At 36.5% G+C, this 19,066-nt stretch overlaps 5 protein-coding genes and 1 non-coding gene across 6 annotated transcripts in view; 2 read left to right on the top strand and 4 right to left on the bottom strand.

Annotated features, from left to right (window-relative positions):
• LOC104813401 (indole-3-acetic acid-amido synthetase GH3.6-like) overlaps window positions 1-1,278 on the top strand; it is a 2,949-nt gene extending 1,671 nt beyond the window's left edge. Inside the window, exons 3-4 of the mRNA XM_010540958.2 lie at window positions 1-381; window positions 463-1,278. Of these exons, the coding sequence (XP_010539260.1) occupies window positions 1-381; window positions 463-1,043 (962 nt within the window). The 3' untranslated portion in view covers window positions 1,044-1,278. The remainder of the gene's footprint in view (window positions 382-462) is intronic.
• A 2,678-nt stretch (window positions 1,279-3,956) lies between these two features.
• LOC104813400 (probable NAD(P)H dehydrogenase (quinone) FQR1-like 1) lies at window positions 3,957-5,987 on the bottom strand. The gene is made up of 4 exons (XM_010540957.2): window positions 5,965-5,987; window positions 5,225-5,318; window positions 4,581-4,843; window positions 3,957-4,490 (listed from the first exon to the last, which is right to left on the bottom strand). Exons 1-4 carry the CDS (start codon window positions 5,985-5,987, stop codon window positions 4,256-4,258), a joined length of 615 nt encoding a protein of 204 aa, XP_010539259.1. The 3' UTR covers window positions 3,957-4,255.
• A 1,535-nt stretch (window positions 5,988-7,522) lies between these two features.
• Window positions 7,523-8,365, bottom strand: LOC104813399 (calcium-binding protein PBP1-like). Its single transcript, XM_010540956.1, has one exon. The coding sequence runs from the start codon at window positions 8,184-8,186 to the stop codon at window positions 7,656-7,658; it is 531 nt and encodes a 176-aa protein (XP_010539258.1). The 5' UTR covers window positions 8,187-8,365; the 3' UTR covers window positions 7,523-7,655.
• Window positions 8,366-9,845: 1,480 nt separating this feature from the next.
• TRNAS-AGA lies at window positions 9,846-9,927 on the top strand. Its single transcript has one exon. It is a non-coding gene; the product is annotated as a tRNA-Ser (tRNA).
• A 1,357-nt stretch (window positions 9,928-11,284) lies between these two features.
• On the bottom strand, window positions 11,285-13,699 carry LOC104813398 (vesicle-associated protein 4-1-like). Its single transcript, XM_010540955.2, has 7 exons — window positions 13,269-13,699; window positions 12,992-13,062; window positions 12,572-12,653; window positions 12,351-12,472; window positions 12,051-12,128; window positions 11,830-11,952; window positions 11,285-11,740 (listed from the first exon to the last, which is right to left on the bottom strand). The coding sequence occupies exons 1-7, from the start codon at window positions 13,537-13,539 to the stop codon at window positions 11,681-11,683; spliced, it is 807 nt and encodes a 268-aa protein (XP_010539257.1). The 5' UTR covers window positions 13,540-13,699; the 3' UTR covers window positions 11,285-11,680.
• A 1,251-nt stretch (window positions 13,700-14,950) lies between these two features.
• LOC104813397 lies at window positions 14,951-17,109 on the bottom strand. Its single transcript, XM_019202538.1, has 3 exons — window positions 16,903-17,109; window positions 16,366-16,808; window positions 14,951-15,474 (listed from the first exon to the last, which is right to left on the bottom strand). Exons 1-3 carry the CDS (start codon window positions 16,955-16,957, stop codon window positions 15,115-15,117), a joined length of 858 nt encoding a protein of 285 aa, XP_019058083.1. The 5' UTR covers window positions 16,958-17,109; the 3' UTR covers window positions 14,951-15,114.
• Window positions 17,110-19,066: the final 1,957 nt, after the last annotated feature.

The following is a 19,066-nucleotide window of genomic DNA, read 5'->3' as shown; positions in this document are numbered from 1 at the left end:
AAGAGTCTTGGCAAGGGATTATCACCCGGTTGTGGCCTAACACAAAGTATGTCGATGTCATCGTGACTGGGACAATGTCGCAGTACATCCAAACGCTGGATTACTACAGCAATGGTCTGCCTCTTGTCTGCACAATGTATGCTTCTTCCGAATGTTACTTTGGAGTGAATCTTAGACCGATCTGCAAACCTAGCGAGGTTTCTTACACGCTCATTCCCACCATGGCGTACTTCGAGTTCTTACCGGTTCATAGGAACAACGGGGTGACCAACTCTATCAATCTTCCGAAGTCACTCACTGAGAGGGAGCAAAAGGAGCTTGTTGATCTTGTTGATGTCAAGCTTGGACAGGAATACGAGCTTGTCGTCACCACCTACGCGGGTAAGTTCAACGGTATTCCATCATCTCAAGATTCAATCGAGATGATCGGCACCTAAGTGTATTGTGTTGTGAATCTTGCAGGACTTTACAGGTACAGAGTGGGTGATGTGCTGAGAGTGACTGGCTTCAAGAACAAGGCACCTCAATTCAGCTTCATATGCCGGAAAAACGTGGTTCTGAGCATAGATTCAGACAAGACAGACGAGGTCGAGCTCCAAAACGCGGTGAAAAAAGCCGTGACACACCTCGTCCCGTTCGAGGCAACTCTGTCGGAGTACACAAGCTACGCAGACACGACCACTGTTCCAGGCCACTATGTCTTGTTCTGGGAGCTGACCCTAAAAGGGCAGACACCAATCCCTCCTTCCATCTTCGAAGACTGCTGCTTGACCATTGAAGAGTCACTGAACAGTGTGTACAGACAAGGAAGGGTAAGTGACAAGTCCATCGGTCCACTCGAGATCAAGATCGTCGAGGCAGGAACCTTCGACAAGCTCATGGATTACGCGATAAGCTTAGGAGCTTCGATCAATCAGTACAAGACGCCGAGATGTGTGAAGTTTGCTCCGATCGTTGAGCTGTTGAACTCGAGGGTTGTTTCGAGTTACTTCAGCCCCAAGTGTCCTAAATGGGTCCCTGGTCACAAACAATGGGGACAGTAACTAGAGAACAGAGCAGAGAAGAGACAGTATGAAGAGACTCTTTCCGAGGTAGAAGGTTTAATGTGTTTTAGTTGGATGAATTATGTAAACCAGTGTACAAAAGGCAATTCATGTTTCCTGAGCAATTCTCTCTTTGCTCTTCTTCTTAATCTCCTCGAGTTTTCTAAGTTTCAATCTTTATTATTAGTAAACATGAATTGCAATTTCCTAAATAAGATAAAAGATTTTGTCTTCACTCAATATTTTTTAGATTAATTTAATTAGAGAATTATGGTAGATAGATCCGACATCTAACGTTTTTACATGTAATAAAATAATGTATAACGCATTTGTTTAAGTTTCAAATGAGAATTATATATATATGTATACATACATAATATATACAAATGTACGCAGAATTATATTACAGTATATACATGTTTTAAGCTTTGCATTACGTAATTCGATTTTTAAGATATTTGTCAGGTGTGGGAAGGTGTACTGTTGGATCCGTGAGGATCACCTTAGGATCTCTCCACGTGTCTGATTAAAATGCATTGACTAACACAATGAACGGTCAGCCGGTACTTTGTTCTTGTTGGACCCACGATTGGGTTATAGCCAATGAAGATACGGCCATTCACGTGAGGCTGTCTCACTATCGCATGTCTCACTAACATGCATAATTACTAATATTCTTTTTTTTTATTTAATAATTACTAATATTCGAATTCTCATAATAACAGTTATGGCAGTTATAATTTCTTTGACAATAAATATTAATACTCTTGCCTTAAAAAATACAAAATTATTTGGAGATAGCTAGTAGCTACTCCCTCATCCGTTTTAAAATATTTGTAGTTTTAGATTATTTTTTATGTTTCAAAATATTTATAGTTTTATATTTTCAAGACATTTTTTATAATAGTTTCCAATTTTATTCCTATTAAATTCCAATAATAATGATTGTATTATTTTTATCATCAAATAGGGGTATATGTGGCTTTTGTTCTATTTTTAAAAAAAATATGAAACAATCTAAAATAATAAATATTTTGAAAGTATATTTTTTATTTCATAGGAAAAAAAACACTAATGTGCATTGCTTATGGCTAACGGTGAAAGAGACTTCGATTTGGACAAAAGAAAACTAGAGATGACACACGTGTGGTGTTTGATTTCGCACGTGGCTATCAAACACACCGCTTGGGACACTGACACGTTAGATACGTTGACTTTGACTCGGCACACATTAAATATCCCGCACGTGCGATACAACTTGCTTTGTTCACTTCCAAGGCCTACAAAGTGGGCCCGGTAGGCCCATCATGTTGGCCCAGTAGAGCTGTGGAAGTAAAACGCCATAGTACGGTGTGTTCTCCATTTCTAAATTCTAATCCAAGTTCTAACCAGATCTTTATTTCTGCCATTTCGGATTAATCATAATTGCAAATGGTTAATTATTTGATTTTGTGACCTTATCTTAGCGAGTAATATTTAATATACAAACCATAAAATCAGAGATTGAATTCCACATGTATATCTTAAGAGAACCGTACCACTATATTGATCTCCGATTCAAACAGTTTTGTATCTTTATACAAATTTTTATTAAAGAGAAAAAAAATCCAAAGTTACAGATTTGTGAGTGATGGAAGTCGTTTGACCGAAGTCTTCATTAGTTCGTGTCTCTCTTGCTACAACAAGACAATGGACATGCCCACGTTAGATATTTTCTTGCTGTATTTCGGACAGGGACACGTGATAACTATAATATCATATGTATTAATTTAGAATGATAAAAATCTAAACGTGGTCATCATGGGCTGTTTAAAATAGCAACACTAGTTTATTATATATGTGTAATGCAATGTTTCTACGTCTAATAATTTAGAAGAGTATGTGTCAGTGTTTTTTTTTTATTACTATCTAAAAAGTTCACCGAAATTTCGACCTAACTATATATTTTATAGTCCGGAGGTAAAATGTGTGGCCATAGTTTAGCGGTAATACCTTCCTCCCCGGCTCGAACATGAGATCTAGGATAAAAGCATGTTCACCCTTTTCAACGGGATTCACCCCGATCTCTTGGGTATATTTCTGTTTTCTTTCATGTTTTGTTAACACAATTTTAAGTTTTACAATTATAGGTCATTATAATTTTGTTCAATCCGAGCCTTACGAGGGTCAATAAATTGCAAATTAAATATGGGTATCATAAAAAAAACCTTTTTTTTTAAATGTCAATTGTCCATCGGTTCAGGTAGCAACGTTATTATCGCCGAAAATGATCTAAACTTTCGCATACACTTGCTGTTGCTGTCTGAATTTTTTTTAATTACTCTTCATGTCTGATGAGTCATCAACAAGGCTGGCAACAAAAGAAAACGAAATTTTCGAGTTTTTTTTTTATTGATATAATTCATTTTCCAAATAAAATATCCACTCGATTTTCCTTACGTGTCTCTCGTAGCCATGCTCGAGGAATGAAGGTGGGGCTAATATTTTCATGTTTGGAATTCGATTCCCATTAGATAATTTTCAGATTCATAAGATTTTTTCTTTGGTTTTGAAAAACTATACCCGTTTGATTTTACGTGCGGATATTGATTCGGTTCGGGTTCGAATTTTATTAAAAAGAATATCAACTTTCTAAAATTAGTTGCTTTAATTCCGTCATTTTTTGTCGCTCTTTCGAATCTAGATAGTTGAATTTCATAAATAGAAAAAGAGATCTAAATAATTTTTAGAACAGATTTATTCGAATATAATTATATATTTTTCGTTTTATGTTTAAGGGAGAAGTCTCCGCTCATTCCATCCGATGAACAAAAAACATAATCCTACATGACCAAACGCAGCCTAGTTAAAACTTAAAAGAGATGCGCATTGGACCAATATATACATACATACATATATATATATATAAAATGGGTCACTTACCCTTGAAAATGGGCCTTTATATATATATGGCAATACTTATCGGTACATCGTTTTTGACGTTTCAGCTTATGATCTTCGTTTTCAACATAATCTCAACTGATCATCGTCATCATCAATACTAAATATATATGACTCAGGGCAAGAACTATTGCTCCCAAGTAATTAGTAATGTAGTGTGGATAATAATAATGATAACAAAAGACGAAAAACCACACAATGCAAATAATAGATTTCCCCATCAAAGAATTATAAGAAACCCAGATACCAAACCAGAGACTTACTTGTGTTTCTTAAGCAGAAGCAACTTTGAGTTTCTTGGCAATGGTGGCGATGTACTTGCCTTGGTGAAAGGCTTGTTCCAGCTCCAGTTCCGACGGCTGTCTCGAACCATCTCCCGCGTATGTCCCTGCTCCGTACGGACTCCCTCCTTTCACTTTCCCCATCTCGAACATCCCCGCCCCGAACGTGTACCCTATCGGGACATATATCATCCCGTGGTGCACCAGCTGAGTTATCGCCGTCAATCTACAAAAAAAAACAACCCTTTTTGTTCATTACATGGACAAGAACCTCAACTCGAGTTCTTGGTCTGGACCATTACGCAAAAGAACTTACGCAGTGGTTTCCTGGCCACCACCTTGAGACCCGGTGCTGTAGAAGATGCCGGCTGGTTTACCGGCGAGTTGCTGAGTCCTCCATAGTCCTCCTGTCGCGTCCAAGAACGCTTTGAACTGAGCAGCCATCATGCCAAACCTTGTAGGAAAACCGAAGATGAGTCCATCGGCCTCAGCAAGCTCGTTCGGGGTAATAATCGGGACGTCACTCTTTGGTGGTGCGCTCATTTTTGCGATAACCTCTTCAGGAAGTGTCTCGGGTACCTGTCAAGATCAAGAACAGTCTGTTCAATTCTTAAATGCTTCCAGTGATCCATAGAGATAACTTGTGATTGTAAGTTGTGCTCACAGTTCTTGTCTGTGATTTTCAAATCAGATTATCGGATGAGACAGAACCGGAAAAACAAGTGTAAGACGGATTTTCTCACCAATAACTTATACAGAAGGAAAATCTGTAAACTGCAATATTAATAGCAGAGAAAATCTAAAATCTTATCTCAGCGGTATTTTCGGGATTTGCAGCCAGTTGTATCCCAAAAACTAATCTCTAATTGACACCTAAGAAGCCATTGATGCTGGTGAAATTCACAATGCAAACACAATCTCTATACAAGGCAGTTTTGTTAAACATAGTTAAGCATGAACCTGCCATAGTTTGGCTTCAACACCTTCAACAGATGCAGCCCCTTTCTTTATCTCCTCTGCCAATTTCTCGACATGGCCGTACATGGAGTAAAACCTGTTACAAAGATCAAATGCTATCTCATGTCTGGTCTCTCGCACCCATCCATAAAGAAACAGTAAGAGACTCGAGGGCTGTTCACTGTTCACACACATAAGCAGGTCATCTGTTCCTGTGTTCCCCAGCCTGGGTTTTAGTTAGATGGAGGTACAATCGTTTCTAGGCGCAAGGCATTATATCAGATCAGAGGGAATACGTGAACAGAGATCGAAAGCGTTTCAAAAAACCAAGAACAAAGCAAAATCACGTCACGCTAAAGGCGAATGCCTTCACCCCAATTAGCAGAGTTTTAAGGAAAATCACGCATCAAGCCAAGACAAAAGTAGAGCAAGGGACACCAAATCGCCAAGAACCCAGAGGATGAACTACAAATTTAAAAAAACAAAATCAAATCTCGATGACAAATCGCAGAGAAAGCAAAACATCGATCAGACACCGTATATAACCACGCCAAGCGGCTGCAGTAGCATAAATCACCAGAGAAATCTCTAGAACAAGGAAAAATTTCCGTCGACAGTGGGAAAAAAAAAACAAATCACAGAACAATTGTCACTACAGTGAATCAGAGAAAAACACGAACAGCTTGACAAATCAATAATCGCACATGTAGCCAATGTTCGAACTGAGAAAAAAAATCACATACACAATATACACTTTCGTCGCCATGGAAACGTCGTGTCCGCCGTCAGTTCACGAATCGCCGGAGGTTCTTCCCTTCTCTTTTCAAAATCTTTTTCCTAATATTATTCTGGGGAAATGTACGAAGATCAGAATACGGAGTGCGCGTATATATAGAAGACAAAAAATGGCTTGGATTCTTTATTTTTAATCCCAGATAAAATATGGATTTTCCTTCGATGTTTTCAAGTCAACCCCTACAAATTGGAAAATTTATATATCTCTCCTTTTCTTTCATTAGTTCCAAAACACCCCCGACGTTGATTCACGGTTCTACACTCTAATATGATCATTTCGCGGTTACTTCGACTTATGAATTATAATGCAAGGATAATCAACGAAAAATATACAATTATAATAATTATTGTTTTGATTTGTGTTAAATCAAATGAATGATTGAGTTATACCAAATCGATATAATCACATTACCATCTATGTTTTTAATTGGTTATCAGTTATAGAATTACCATTATTAATTCGATCAAATAATTAATTTTTGTACTCAATGGTTAATTGGCATCAAGTATTTAAACCCTTAAAAGTTTATAATTTTAAGTTTCGATATTTAATAAAAATTCAGCTCTATAAACTCAATTCTCTAGAACTCATAAACTAATATATAAAAGTTAAATAAACCGCCTTAATTATCCGAATTGTTAAAACTCAATCGGATAACTCTCCAATCCTGAGATGCTAATAAAGATTTTGATGGCTGTGTGAAATGGATAGAGAAATGATAGAAATAATTTGGACACAAAATTATAAAGAAGTATTGAGGGGTTATTTTGAATTTTTTATTTTGCTCGTTAATTTATTATTAATTCAAATTCAACTTTAGATTGTGTGTATTGTTTTTTTTTTGGGGGGGGGGGGGCTTAATGTTATTTTTAATTTCTTAATTAAAATGATTAAAAAACAGCAATGATGTTATGTTGCTCATCACAGTCATCTTCATAAAAGGAGTGTCTTTTTTTTTTTCTGCGACAATGTTTCTCTAGAAGATGTCATTTTCCAAAACCAATATTATCATAATGGTGTTTTAACTATTTCACATTATTAATTAAATTTTAAAATAAATGTCAAACCAAGTGTGAATGTGGGTAAAAATTAATATACTCTTCGCGTTATTGACATATATGTCAACCCTAACGCGGTGGCACAGCCGCACCTATAAATTATGATTCTTACGAAATTTTCGAGATTTATGGGTAAAATGTTTAGGATGATAGAACTAATGCAAAAATACATGATATTATATATATATACACACCCATAAACATAAACTGATTTGTCATATTTTTTTTTGTAACGAGGTTGTGAAAAATAAAGGGTTGAACATTTTTTATTTATTTATATTTCATTATATCGAATTCATTGGGATTGAAATCATGTCTTGTAATAATAAGGGAGGACATTTCTTGAAACATCAGAAACATTCATGTCCCCGACAATGCCATTCATTCATGACTTGCAATTCACGGATGCTTCACTTTCCAAATGTACTTTTTTTTTTCATTTCCCCATAAAAAAAAGTATAATTTCCAATAAATATTTGTCAAGCAATAACAACGATGGAATAAGGGAAAAGGTAAAAATTAAAAAAAAAAAAGAATCAGTCAATCGAAACCATCGGACTCATCCAGACGGGTTTCCAGATCAATGCCGGCGCGTGGATTTCACGCACTCCTCCTCAATCGCCTCCTCGACCAACCACCGAGAAGCCTCCATCAGATCGGGGCTGAGCCTAAACATGAGAACGCAAAACTCCATCCGATTCAACGCTCCGTCGCGGTCGAAGTCGCCTTCCCTGATCATACACCGGACATCTTCGTCGGAAAGTTCTCCGAGCCCTAGAACCGCCGCGGCGTTACGCCGGAGACTCTCGAAAGTGATGACGCCTCTGTCGCCGTCCATAAGGAGCTCGAACCCTTTGCAGAGCTCGCCGATCAGCGCCTCCCCGCCGAGCTTGCTCGCCATGGTTGGTAAGAAATCGTGGAAATTGGCTTCTGGGTTTTGCTGGGTCGGTCTCGCAGATGATTTCGGAGACGCCATTGGAGCGGAGTCGTCGAAGCTTTTTGTACGGAGTTGTCTGAATTGAAATCGAGAGGGATTGAATGGGAGATGAGTTCGGAGGAAGTGTATATAAAGGAGAAATTTGTAGGTGATTTTCCGAGAAGGAACCGCCATGGAACCCAACTAAGGTACAGATAATGGGGACGGAAGGCCGGGTCCGTGTCTGGGAAACCGGGGAAATCCTCCCTTCTGGGAAGCTCGCTTAGGGGCAAAAGGGTAAATTCGTAGCACGAGGGAGTCAATTTTGCAAATAATACAAAAATCTGTGGCAGAGTTATTTAATTAAACCATGCAAGATTTGGTTGGTTGGATATCCATTACGTATGTGACCTAATTCATGCTGGAATTTGAGGAAATTTCATGAATTTCTTTTTGCGTATATTAAATACAGAATATTAACCAATTAACAGATACATACACATATATATTTGAGTACATAAATATCATATCATATATATATATATATCATGATATGAAATAGTGCCCTTGACAATATCTTCGGACATACACAATGAATATTCCACTTTGTCTGCCCATTCTCAGACATTTGTTTATTTAATATTTCTGCAAATATCCAATCAAATCTTTCTTATCCGATTACCACCACGATCGTAATTATACATGTTCTTTTTTTCCATTAAACATTGCGACGGAATATGCGTTTAGATATGATTAAAAAAGATTATAGAAGCTTTAATAATATATATTCTCGATATTTGATAATCGAATTCATATTAATTTAATATCTCATAACCAGATTAAATGGTTCGGAATCGAACCAACTTCGGCATTTTCACGTATCGATTTAATATTTGGAAAAGAATCTTCGAACATTGTTACCAAAAGTCAGACCGGATGGACCAATTGATGACGTGGAGAAGAAGAAATGGGCTAATAATGAGGTCAAATCAAAGCCCATTAGTGAGCCCATTAATAAAAAGTAGAACTACCTAATTGGGCCTCATTGACGCCACAACTTGGGGTTTATTTTTAGGACATTTCTTTGGTTTGATTATGAGTTATCTTTTACACCAAACAGTTAATACTCATATAAAGCTATATTGAAAATATTTAAGAGTTAAAATATATATTTTAAAAAACAAAAAATGTGAATTTATTAATATGTTTCGCACATATTATAAGAGTGCCCAAATATAATATATAATCTTATTAATTTAAAATTCGATTTTTTAATATTTAGTTTTGGCCTTGGTAATTTTTTTAATCGTATATTAAAAACACAAACATTTTACTTCTGCCACTCTATTTTTTTATGATCTCTTTTTATTTTATTTTTCAGATATTTTATTTTATTCATAATTGGGTTTATATTTTAGCTAATCATAGGCTACTTTATGCTGGCGTTGAAGACCCATAATTTCAAACACTATTGTTACCCTTTGTTTTGTAAAATATACATTTTATCTTTTTAAAAAATGGTGATTAACATGTTATCTTTATGTTATGTAGCAATTTTTTTATCATAAAGTTATTTTATGATATGTTTTTCAATGAAATTTTTATACAAATCCAAAAATAATATAATCAAATGGTTTTTTTCACATGATTTTTACATGTTCAGTCGATATCTAGTGTTCTGTCTGTTTATATATATACATATAATATGATAAAATTATTTCTTGAATTATTGTTAGTAGATTGAGTTATTTTAATAATTAATCTAATCATTAATATCTTATCATGTACTAAGCAAACGAATAAGGGTATTTGTTATCGTCTCTGAAATTTAATTATCCTCGAAGCTATAAATGGGTGGACGTGCCGGAGTGGTTATCGGGCATGACTAGAAATCATGTGGGCTCTGCCCGCGCAGGTTCGAATCCTGCCGTTCACGGGCTCTAACTTTTTATTTTTTATTTTATTTTATAATTACAGTTAGTCAGTTATCACTATTCCACCACGGCTAGACTACGGTGGGAAGCATATATTTGTTTTCAGGATAAAACTTTTCCAAATATAGAGTATGGGTGTTAAAAAAAAACCTATCTTTTTAATTTTTTTTTTAAAAGATTTAAAACCCTAAAATATTCAGATAGATGTGTTTTTGAAATTTTGCTTAGAGACTGTGATGATATATATGATTAAAAAACAAAAACATGGTGTCGAAGTCAAGTCATGTGAATGGTCTCTACGTCCTTGGAATTAGAGCGTCACAGAAACCATCCAAATTCCGGTTTCTAAGGGTTCTTTGAGAAATCATATTAAATTAGAGACAAATATTTAATACTCTTAAAAAAAATGATGACATTTTCTAAATTATCGCATTGGGGAAAAAAAGGACATATTTTTCCTAACTTTCCTAAATGGTTTAAACCATAAAAATGTTAGGATAAATGTATATAGAATAAAAAGGAAATTTTATTATATGGTTTCCATCTTATCGGATTATAAATGAACCGATAACCTTTATCTTTTATAGGAAAGTATTAAATTATAATTTGAATTCGTTTCTTTCCTTACAAGGCACAAAAGATACACTTTACTAATTTTCTTAAACGGTTTAATTCCTAAAAATTCCAGATAAATGTACACCAGTGTTTGTTTTGTTATGGGATTATAAATAGATGAATTCCCTTGTAGGCTTATTAAATAATAATTTGAAAATTGTATATATATATATATATATATTTAAAATAATAATAAAATCGGCAAGTGTGGAAGAGAGGGTTTAGGGTTTTGAATAAATGGACTCCTCCTCCAGGATATTTGTTGCAACCTGTCGTGCAATTCTGCTGACCGTTTCCCATGTTAATGGCCGCACGAGTGATCTCATCACCTCCGGTATTATTTATATATATATATATAACAAGTACTGTTGCTGTATGCCTTGAATCGCTCCCCATTTGTTTTTTTTTTATATTTCAATTCTTTTTTTTTAAAAAAAATTGTATCATTTACTGGAGTTAAGCGGAAGTTCTTGTAAATCGTAATAAACAAATGGAGAAAACTCGATAAAAATTAAAACGCGTGTTAAAAAATACATAACTTTTTTAATTTACCAAAAAATATCCCGAATTTTTAGGTTATCAAATAAAAATACACCAGCCTTTAAGATAATCTAAAATTAACCGTTGACACGAGGTCCCAGTGACAAAAATTGAATTAACAAGTCGAAAAGTGTGCAGTGTAGTCAAATGATTGTCCCTTATGTTATGCCATTTCCCACGTCACTATTAAATTTAAAAAATATATATATAAATTGGAAAAATGATAATTTAAGAATAATGCAAACCCAAGTGAATCACAAACTACACAAAACACAGAAACACAGACGAGAAAAAAAAAACAAACAAAGACAAGACACAACCCATGCTTTGATTTTGACGATATGCCCCAATTCCATTCTAAGGTTTATTTCCATGGCCGAGGAGGAAAAAAACAAAGAAGGGAGAGAGTTATATACACACACACAGACACAGCCAAAGGGAAGGAGCAAGTGATAGATATCTCTGCAGGCTGCCTTACCACTGGAAATCTAATCGAAACGCAGCTAATCGGGTAACTGTCAAAACTCATTCGCCTGCACTCGGGCGAATTCAGACCGAGTTTCCGCGTTATTTCATTCGAGAAGAGCTCGCCCTCGTGTTTTAGGATGAATCTACGGCTTCGACCTGTTGCCTCGCAAGGTACTTCTCCCTTCTCTCCTTCTGAAAGATGAGAACTTTCGGTGAGCAGAGCGTATATATCTCGAGGAGGAGGAAAGAAAATGGACCAGAGTATGAATCTTTACACATACCCACTCATCTATCACAAGACCGTCACCGACAACACGAGGACCTGTATCTGGAGGAGGCTTCTTCATCCGAGCTTCCAGTGCGGCTTCGGCTTCTGCCAGTTGGCGCTTCAGTTTATCCAATGCCTGATAAATAAAACAAAAGCAACTTTTTTTCCACTGAAAGACTCGTATATATATAGTCACCAATCTCTTCTTATTAGCAAAAACACCGAAAAACTTACATGGCTCGGGCGCTCTACGTCAAGAAAGATGACGCGTAGGATTCGCTCTACCGTTACTTCATCCCTTTGCTCATCAAACTGTGAGAAATCAATGATTACATACACTATAGTCAGGCAGAGCCAGCTATATATATATATATATATATATATATATATATATGTATATGTACACTACAAGATTAAGCAGTAGACACATCTTAACATTAGACAAGACCAACAAAGAAAACGCTTTGGGTCTGAAACGAGTGACAACAGAACTATACCGATGACAAAAGATGTGTAAGGAGTAACAAAACATACCAGCTCAGGCACAAACTCCATTCCTGGTTTCACCTTCAGGCTCAAAATCTTAAACTTAACCTTGCTCTTCTGGTCCAGCTGCTGTTTTTCATTGTTTTCTGGCTGTTCCACAAACTTGAACACTACACTCGAACATTTCCAGGAGAAATCATCAGAAAAACATTCTGAAAAGAGGGAAACCCCCACAAGAACACAACCTGTTTTTTCCAGAGTTTCATTACCGGTAGCGATAATACTCTCTCCCGGAGCCAAGATCCCACCGGGAGGACGCATGTAACAACTCTTTGGTGCCGTTGTTTGAAACTAGACAAGCAGAAACACACCAATTAGACAATAAAAAAAAACACCACAACAAAGATTGACGGGGGCTTAGCTGCAAATAGAGAAAAAAAAACAGTCAACTACAAGTCAAATTCCCAGCAATAACTACGCATTTACTTAGCCTACTCACTATGTCGGTCAAGATAAGGAAACACATACACAGATGCCACTCAACCAACCAATACCAAAATGCGAAACCCAATGGGCAAAGGTAATGCGCTGAATATGGAAACAGGCCACTTGCATCACTTAGTGACAAGCCAATGGATAGAATTTGTGGGAAGACTATTATTACTTGTATTGCCAAAATGATCCATTACCTTAAATGCAGTATGAGATTTGCTTGTGTTCTTCAGTTTGATCGCGCTCCGTACCTGTTTACCAGGTTCATCTACGAAGCAAGTAGGGTTTTTAATCAATTCAAGTTCGAGAACACGAATACATTTCCACCGGGCGAAAGATTCAACGATTTCGGCGTACGAACTAAATTGTTCTTCAATTCGAATTCCCTAAAACAACAATTTCACCTCCCAGCTCGAACCCCAAAAAGGATCAAACCCAAATCAAGCAAGTTTGGAGAAAGGAACGTAAACGTACAAGGAAAATAGAGGTAACTGGAAGGATCTAGCCGGAGACGACGGCGACGGGGGAGGAGTGATCTGGCGACGGAGGAGACAGTCAAGGCGGAGGATGGCCTGGAGCAGCCGGAAACCTCCGGATTTCGATTGCCATGGCGGCCACTGTAGTTAATGTTGTTGAGGTGCTGCATAGACGACGAAGACGAGGAAGTTCTTCCCATCCTCCAAAACGGACAAAACCTGAGCAGTTTCTTGTCGGAGCGCGGCTTCTGCCGGTCCAAGATCGCCATCAGAAGAACCGGCGGCGACCGGAGAACAAAAAATTCCGACGATGCCCTCTTTGTCGGTCTCTCTGCATCAGAAGAACAGGACTCGATCGATGGAATGAGAGAAGAACAAGGAAGAGGCTCTGTGAATTCCGAAGAACTCTGCGCGAGTCGCGAGTTTAAAACTCTTTCATTCGGATTTCAGATGCTTTTTTATTTTATAATTACATGTTCCCGTGAAGTCCGCGCATGTCTTACTTGTACCTTCCGGTTTTGACAAACCAAAGTCAAAGGGCTATTTCGGCACAAATGTACAACCTTATGAGGCCCATTTGATTTTCTTTTATTTTAATTTTTTTGGAAAAAAAGGATATATTAATTCGATTAATTTTTTTTTTACATCAAGTTAAAGCCAAAATGGGTAGGTTCTACCAGTGACCCTACAAATATTTGATTATTGACTGAAAAATAATATGTAAGGCTAAGAAAAATTTAAGTGGTGTGACATATATTTCTGTTGGCATTTATAGACCAGTAAAATGAGTTTGGTGGGTCGTTGAGAAATTAAATTCCTCGTTGAAAAATCTGAAACCGTAGATTTTTTGTGTCATTTTGATTTAAATTTATCCATTACATATACGGAAATTTAGCCTATATAATGTTTTTTGGAGTGATGTATTTCTAAAAATTCAGTCTTTTTTTTATCCTCTAGGATTTAATAATGGCGTTTTTAAAATCCCAAGTGTGATTGTATCATCTTACAAAGGTCGATTTGAAACGTTATTGTTTGGTGGCAATGGAATTTGGTAATTGATTTACCGTGCCGAATATATATATATATATATATATATATATGTACATATATGTAAAAGAAATAATGAGAAATTTATTTATATAAATTAAAGGTATTGAAAAAGAACATGACCGTACCACGTTTTTAATTTCTCGTCCTTTTGTTTTTTCTGTGTCCTTGACTCTCCGATCACGTAAATCAATAATATAATCAATCAACATGTCCAACGAATATTTTAAACTATCCATTCAAAACTTGAATTTTTTTTCTTCTTCCGTGATAATGGTTTTATTAATAATATTACGTTATTTTATTATTTCGCGATTAAATTACAGTAATTTACAAACGTTGCGTATCATAACAACCTGTTCTTGCAATTCAATTTGAAAATTTTCATTTCTATAAATTCTACTCTATTCCACAAAACGTTATTTTATTATTAAGTAATTAAGCAATATTACCATTATATATATAGTCCAAAGAAAATTCCTTGTACAGGAATTTAATATATATAATTTATTAATGGGAAAATCTGAAAAAAAACGAACTTAAACCTAAATTTATGGGAAAACATTAAAAAAAACATATTTATAAATAAAAACCACATCCAAATTGAATTAAAAATGCTCAAATGGGATCAAATTTAGTATAAAAATGGACTGATATCACTTTTGGAAAACCCAAATCTGAACATAAGGAAACCATCCTACTAACAAAGAAGAGCCACACCACATCTCTATGTACATCTATGTCAAGAAATAAACCATTAAGGAAATGATTGAATCCACGGCAGAGCGTTTTCGATCTCAAATCTCATCAGGCAGCTGAAAATTCTGCGTGCCAAAGATCTGAAGAGAGCTGTTCTGGAGAAAGACGGCAACTCCGCATTTCGAGCAGTTGAATCCGTCCCAGAGGGTGAAGTGTGCCGTCCCGGACACTGTCTTCTTCGCCGACATGTCCTTGACAGTGCAGAGCTTCTCGAGCTTTCTCACGACATGGTCGTTGGACAGGACTCTTCCTCTGTTTTCTCCTCGAGGGCAATCCTTCACAAGGCCGTTCTCGTATAACGCCACCATCACATCGATCCCGTTGCTGTCTGCTTTCGTACGCAGTGGTCCCGTAAGAGACACTTGCAGGGTTTCCGAGGTTGGTCTCTGGAAAGTTGCCTGAATAAGAGCGAACAAACAAAATTCGATTCGAGATTGTGAACTCCATATAGGAAATCCCCCACCCAACACACAAGAATGCCAAAAATGGTCAAGAAATAAGAAGCTTTTTCAGGCAAAACACTCTCCTTTGGGGGCAACAAGAAATGGGTTTTCAAAATATATTCCGGCCCTCGCCCTCACATGGAAATCCAATGACCGACCGTGCCACGATGATGTTGATAAGCGAAAATTCAATCCGATATTAGGAAACTAACCTTCAGTGACATACAACTTTACCTATGCCCCAACATCCAGATCCACAGCTTCATTTTCCTATCACCAATTAACCAGAGAGACATAACCTCCCCCAAGAAGGGAGATGAGGTGGAGCAAACACGGCATTTTAAGCATCTAAGGGATGATGTTTCGATGCCTACATTGTTATGTTAGCTAAATAAGATTGATTTGATATGTCTGAGACTAAAGGAATCCACATTGCTTGAAGGTTGAAACAAACCATCTGAATGAGAGATTTGTGGATGAGTTCTCGATCGTGGAATGCCAATGACATATAGCTAAACCACCGGAGATGGTTACTGCACGACCAATTGCTGAATTCGAGCCAAAATTTTCTATAGATGTTTGGACAAAACAGGGTATGATCAAGACAAAGTCCCAGAAACCAAGCTATCAGCAATATTTACTAGATACTAACGGTATGGAAGCTTCCAACATTCACGCCATTTCCTATTTTCTCCGACATTCTGTGAACACAAGACAAAATACTTGAACTGTTCTCCGTAGGTGGACTCTCCGTAATCAGACCCATAAACCAATCTAACATGGAAACGTTCCACACACACTCATCAATGGACAACGAACTAACGCTTGAAATCGTAAGATACTCACCCGAAAAGCCGGAGAAGGGAACCTAGGCGCGTCGACGATCGTCTTCAGAATAGTCTCCTCCTCGTTTCCGACACATTGGGCTCGTCCCTGGACCACAACCTGCGGAGTAAACATGGTGTCCAATCTCAGCGCCTCGACATACGCCTTTTGCCTAACCGTCCACTGGCTCGATCCGTACGGATCCTTCCATCCCATGTAATCCCAATAATCAACGTGAAAGACCAGCACAACCACCGGAGAAGAACCAGATCCCCCGCCGGTCTGTCCGTCGAAATCGCCGCGGCCGAGCCGCGACACCATCATCTCTGCCTCAGGCGACGTCTTGCACCCCTGCGACGAGAATAACTGGACCAGGACGGGCCCGTCTCCGGCCGGAACATCTGCGGCGACGACGGCGGCGTTGTTACCGGCGGACGTGGAAGACCCTCTCCCGCCAGTTAAAACTTAAAAGAGATGCGCATTGGACCAATATATACATACATACATATATATATATATAAAACGGAACATCGGCGGCGACGACGGCGGCGTTGTTACCGGCGGACGTGGAAGACCCTCTCCCGCCGAAGCAGGCGAAAAGACGGCGCGCCATCGGAGAAATGACCGTCTCTTCGCCGAAGAAATCGGTGGGGCTTGTCGGAATCGAGCGATTGAATCGGAGGAAAAAGGAAAGGGGGAAACTAAAATCAAAGAAGAAATTAAAAAATGAAAATATTCGGAGGAAAAAAAAAAAAAGAAATAGGTTGCAAGAGCCAAGAGGCCAAGAGAGAAAGTCGGCAAGGTTCCTTTTGCCTTTTTAAAATATTATATTAATAATATAATTTTGAAATTTCGCCTTCGTTGTCATAAGCTGTAATTTTAATTTCTCTTTCAAAAAAAAGAAAAAAGAAAATGTTTTTTTATTTATTTTATTTTTAACAAAAAATATTTTTGGTATTTGGATCAGCGTTAAAAATACATGCACTATTTTCCATGGTGTGTGACCATAACAATATATTATTAAGTAAAATATGGGTTTTAATATTATTTAAATGTGCATATATCATATTGGCGCCAAGGTTTTATCTTCCATGGTGTGACATTTTAATTATATACTAAATTGGGAATTTCAAAAAGTAGATAATTTAGTTTAACAAACATGTGTACGGTCCATAAAGACGTGGTCGGAGAATTCCGCCCGTTGGTTGTACCGGTGACTTGCCGGTCACGAAACCATCAACTATCATCTGTCTCTCTTTCGAATCTCCCTGTCCAAGATACCAACCGAGTTCCTTCACTCCCAAGAAACATCGTGGACTATTTCAACTGGTCATGGGCTTGGGTCGCTTATGGGCCAAAGGCCCAATAAAACCGGATCCATTGTTGTTGTTATTCTTTAATGGTCGTATGATAAAGTTAGTCCACTGACGTTTTCTCGGCCTTTGGCCCATTATTTCTTGCTGTTATTTCTCCCTCTTTTTTTGAGTTATATCCGTATTTTTTTTATAAAGAGTTATATCCGTAATTATAATTATACTTTTGAGAAATTAGAAAAAATAATACCTTCATTTTTCAAATTTACCAAAATAAAATTCGAATTAATTTTTTTTGTCAAATAAATCTCCAATCCCCCTAAATTCTAGTGTTTTCCATAAATTCAAAATTATGTTATATTTAACCACGTAATGTTTTTAAATGATGACGTACATTCCTGATTTCGATCGAATTTTAAAACGCTATATCAACATTAAAGGTTAAATATGATATAATTCTGAAAATTCGAATTTATTTGTGAAAAATATTAGAAATCAGCAGGATTCAGGGTTTAGTTGGGAATAGTTCGGATTTTATTTTGAAAAATTGAAGTGTTATTTTTCTAATTTTCCTATGTTTTTCTCTGAAATGTATAGATATTAGTAGACGCAGTGTACGTATTTGTTTTTGTTTCTTGTTTTCAAATTAACATGAGAGTGAAAAGCAAATGAAATCTATGGTCGGTCGGTCGTCTGCGTCGCACCGCCAAAACTCAGGACAGCGGGTTTGAAAGATTTGACCATTGAGCCCCAAACGTCGTTTTCTTCGCAGGAGAGTGACACCAACTCACTCTTGTGGACTTTTTTTTTTTTTTGGTTTGGGTAAAGATAAGACTGCGGAATCATGCGTTATGTTTCTTATGAAACTCTCTTGTCTTTATATGGAACTGCCATTTATGGACCATATTGTTCCTTACTGATATATATTGTGGCAACAACTTGTAACTTTTTTATAAGGTAAAATCGCTATAAAAACCTTGTATTTTTACCAGGTCAATGAAAAAATCTTATATTTTTTTGCTTACCAATTAAATCATATACTTGGTATGATTAACTAATAAAACCCCAAACTTGTTAATAATTTACTGAAAACCTCTCGCGTCTGCCAACTCAAATAAAAATGATGATGTGGCAATGACTTGGCTTCCAAGTTATATACACATCATCAAAATTATGACACATCATCATTTCAAACAAAAATAAATTATATAATTTATTTAAATTAATTTATATACATATAAATTCATATATATATATAATATATATATATTAAATATAAAATTACTTATAACTAATAAAACACACACACATATATATATATATATATTATAAATTACATTATAAATAATATATATATATATATACATATTATTTTTTAATATATATTGTATATATATTAGTTATAATTA

Source organism: Tarenaya hassleriana, unplaced genomic scaffold, assembly GCF_000463585.1.
Source record: "Tarenaya hassleriana unplaced genomic scaffold, ASM46358v1 Cleome20, whole genome shotgun sequence".
Taxonomy (NCBI): domain Eukaryota; kingdom Viridiplantae; phylum Streptophyta; class Magnoliopsida; order Brassicales; family Cleomaceae; genus Tarenaya; species Tarenaya hassleriana.
This window is presented reverse-complemented; position numbering and strand designations above follow the sequence as displayed.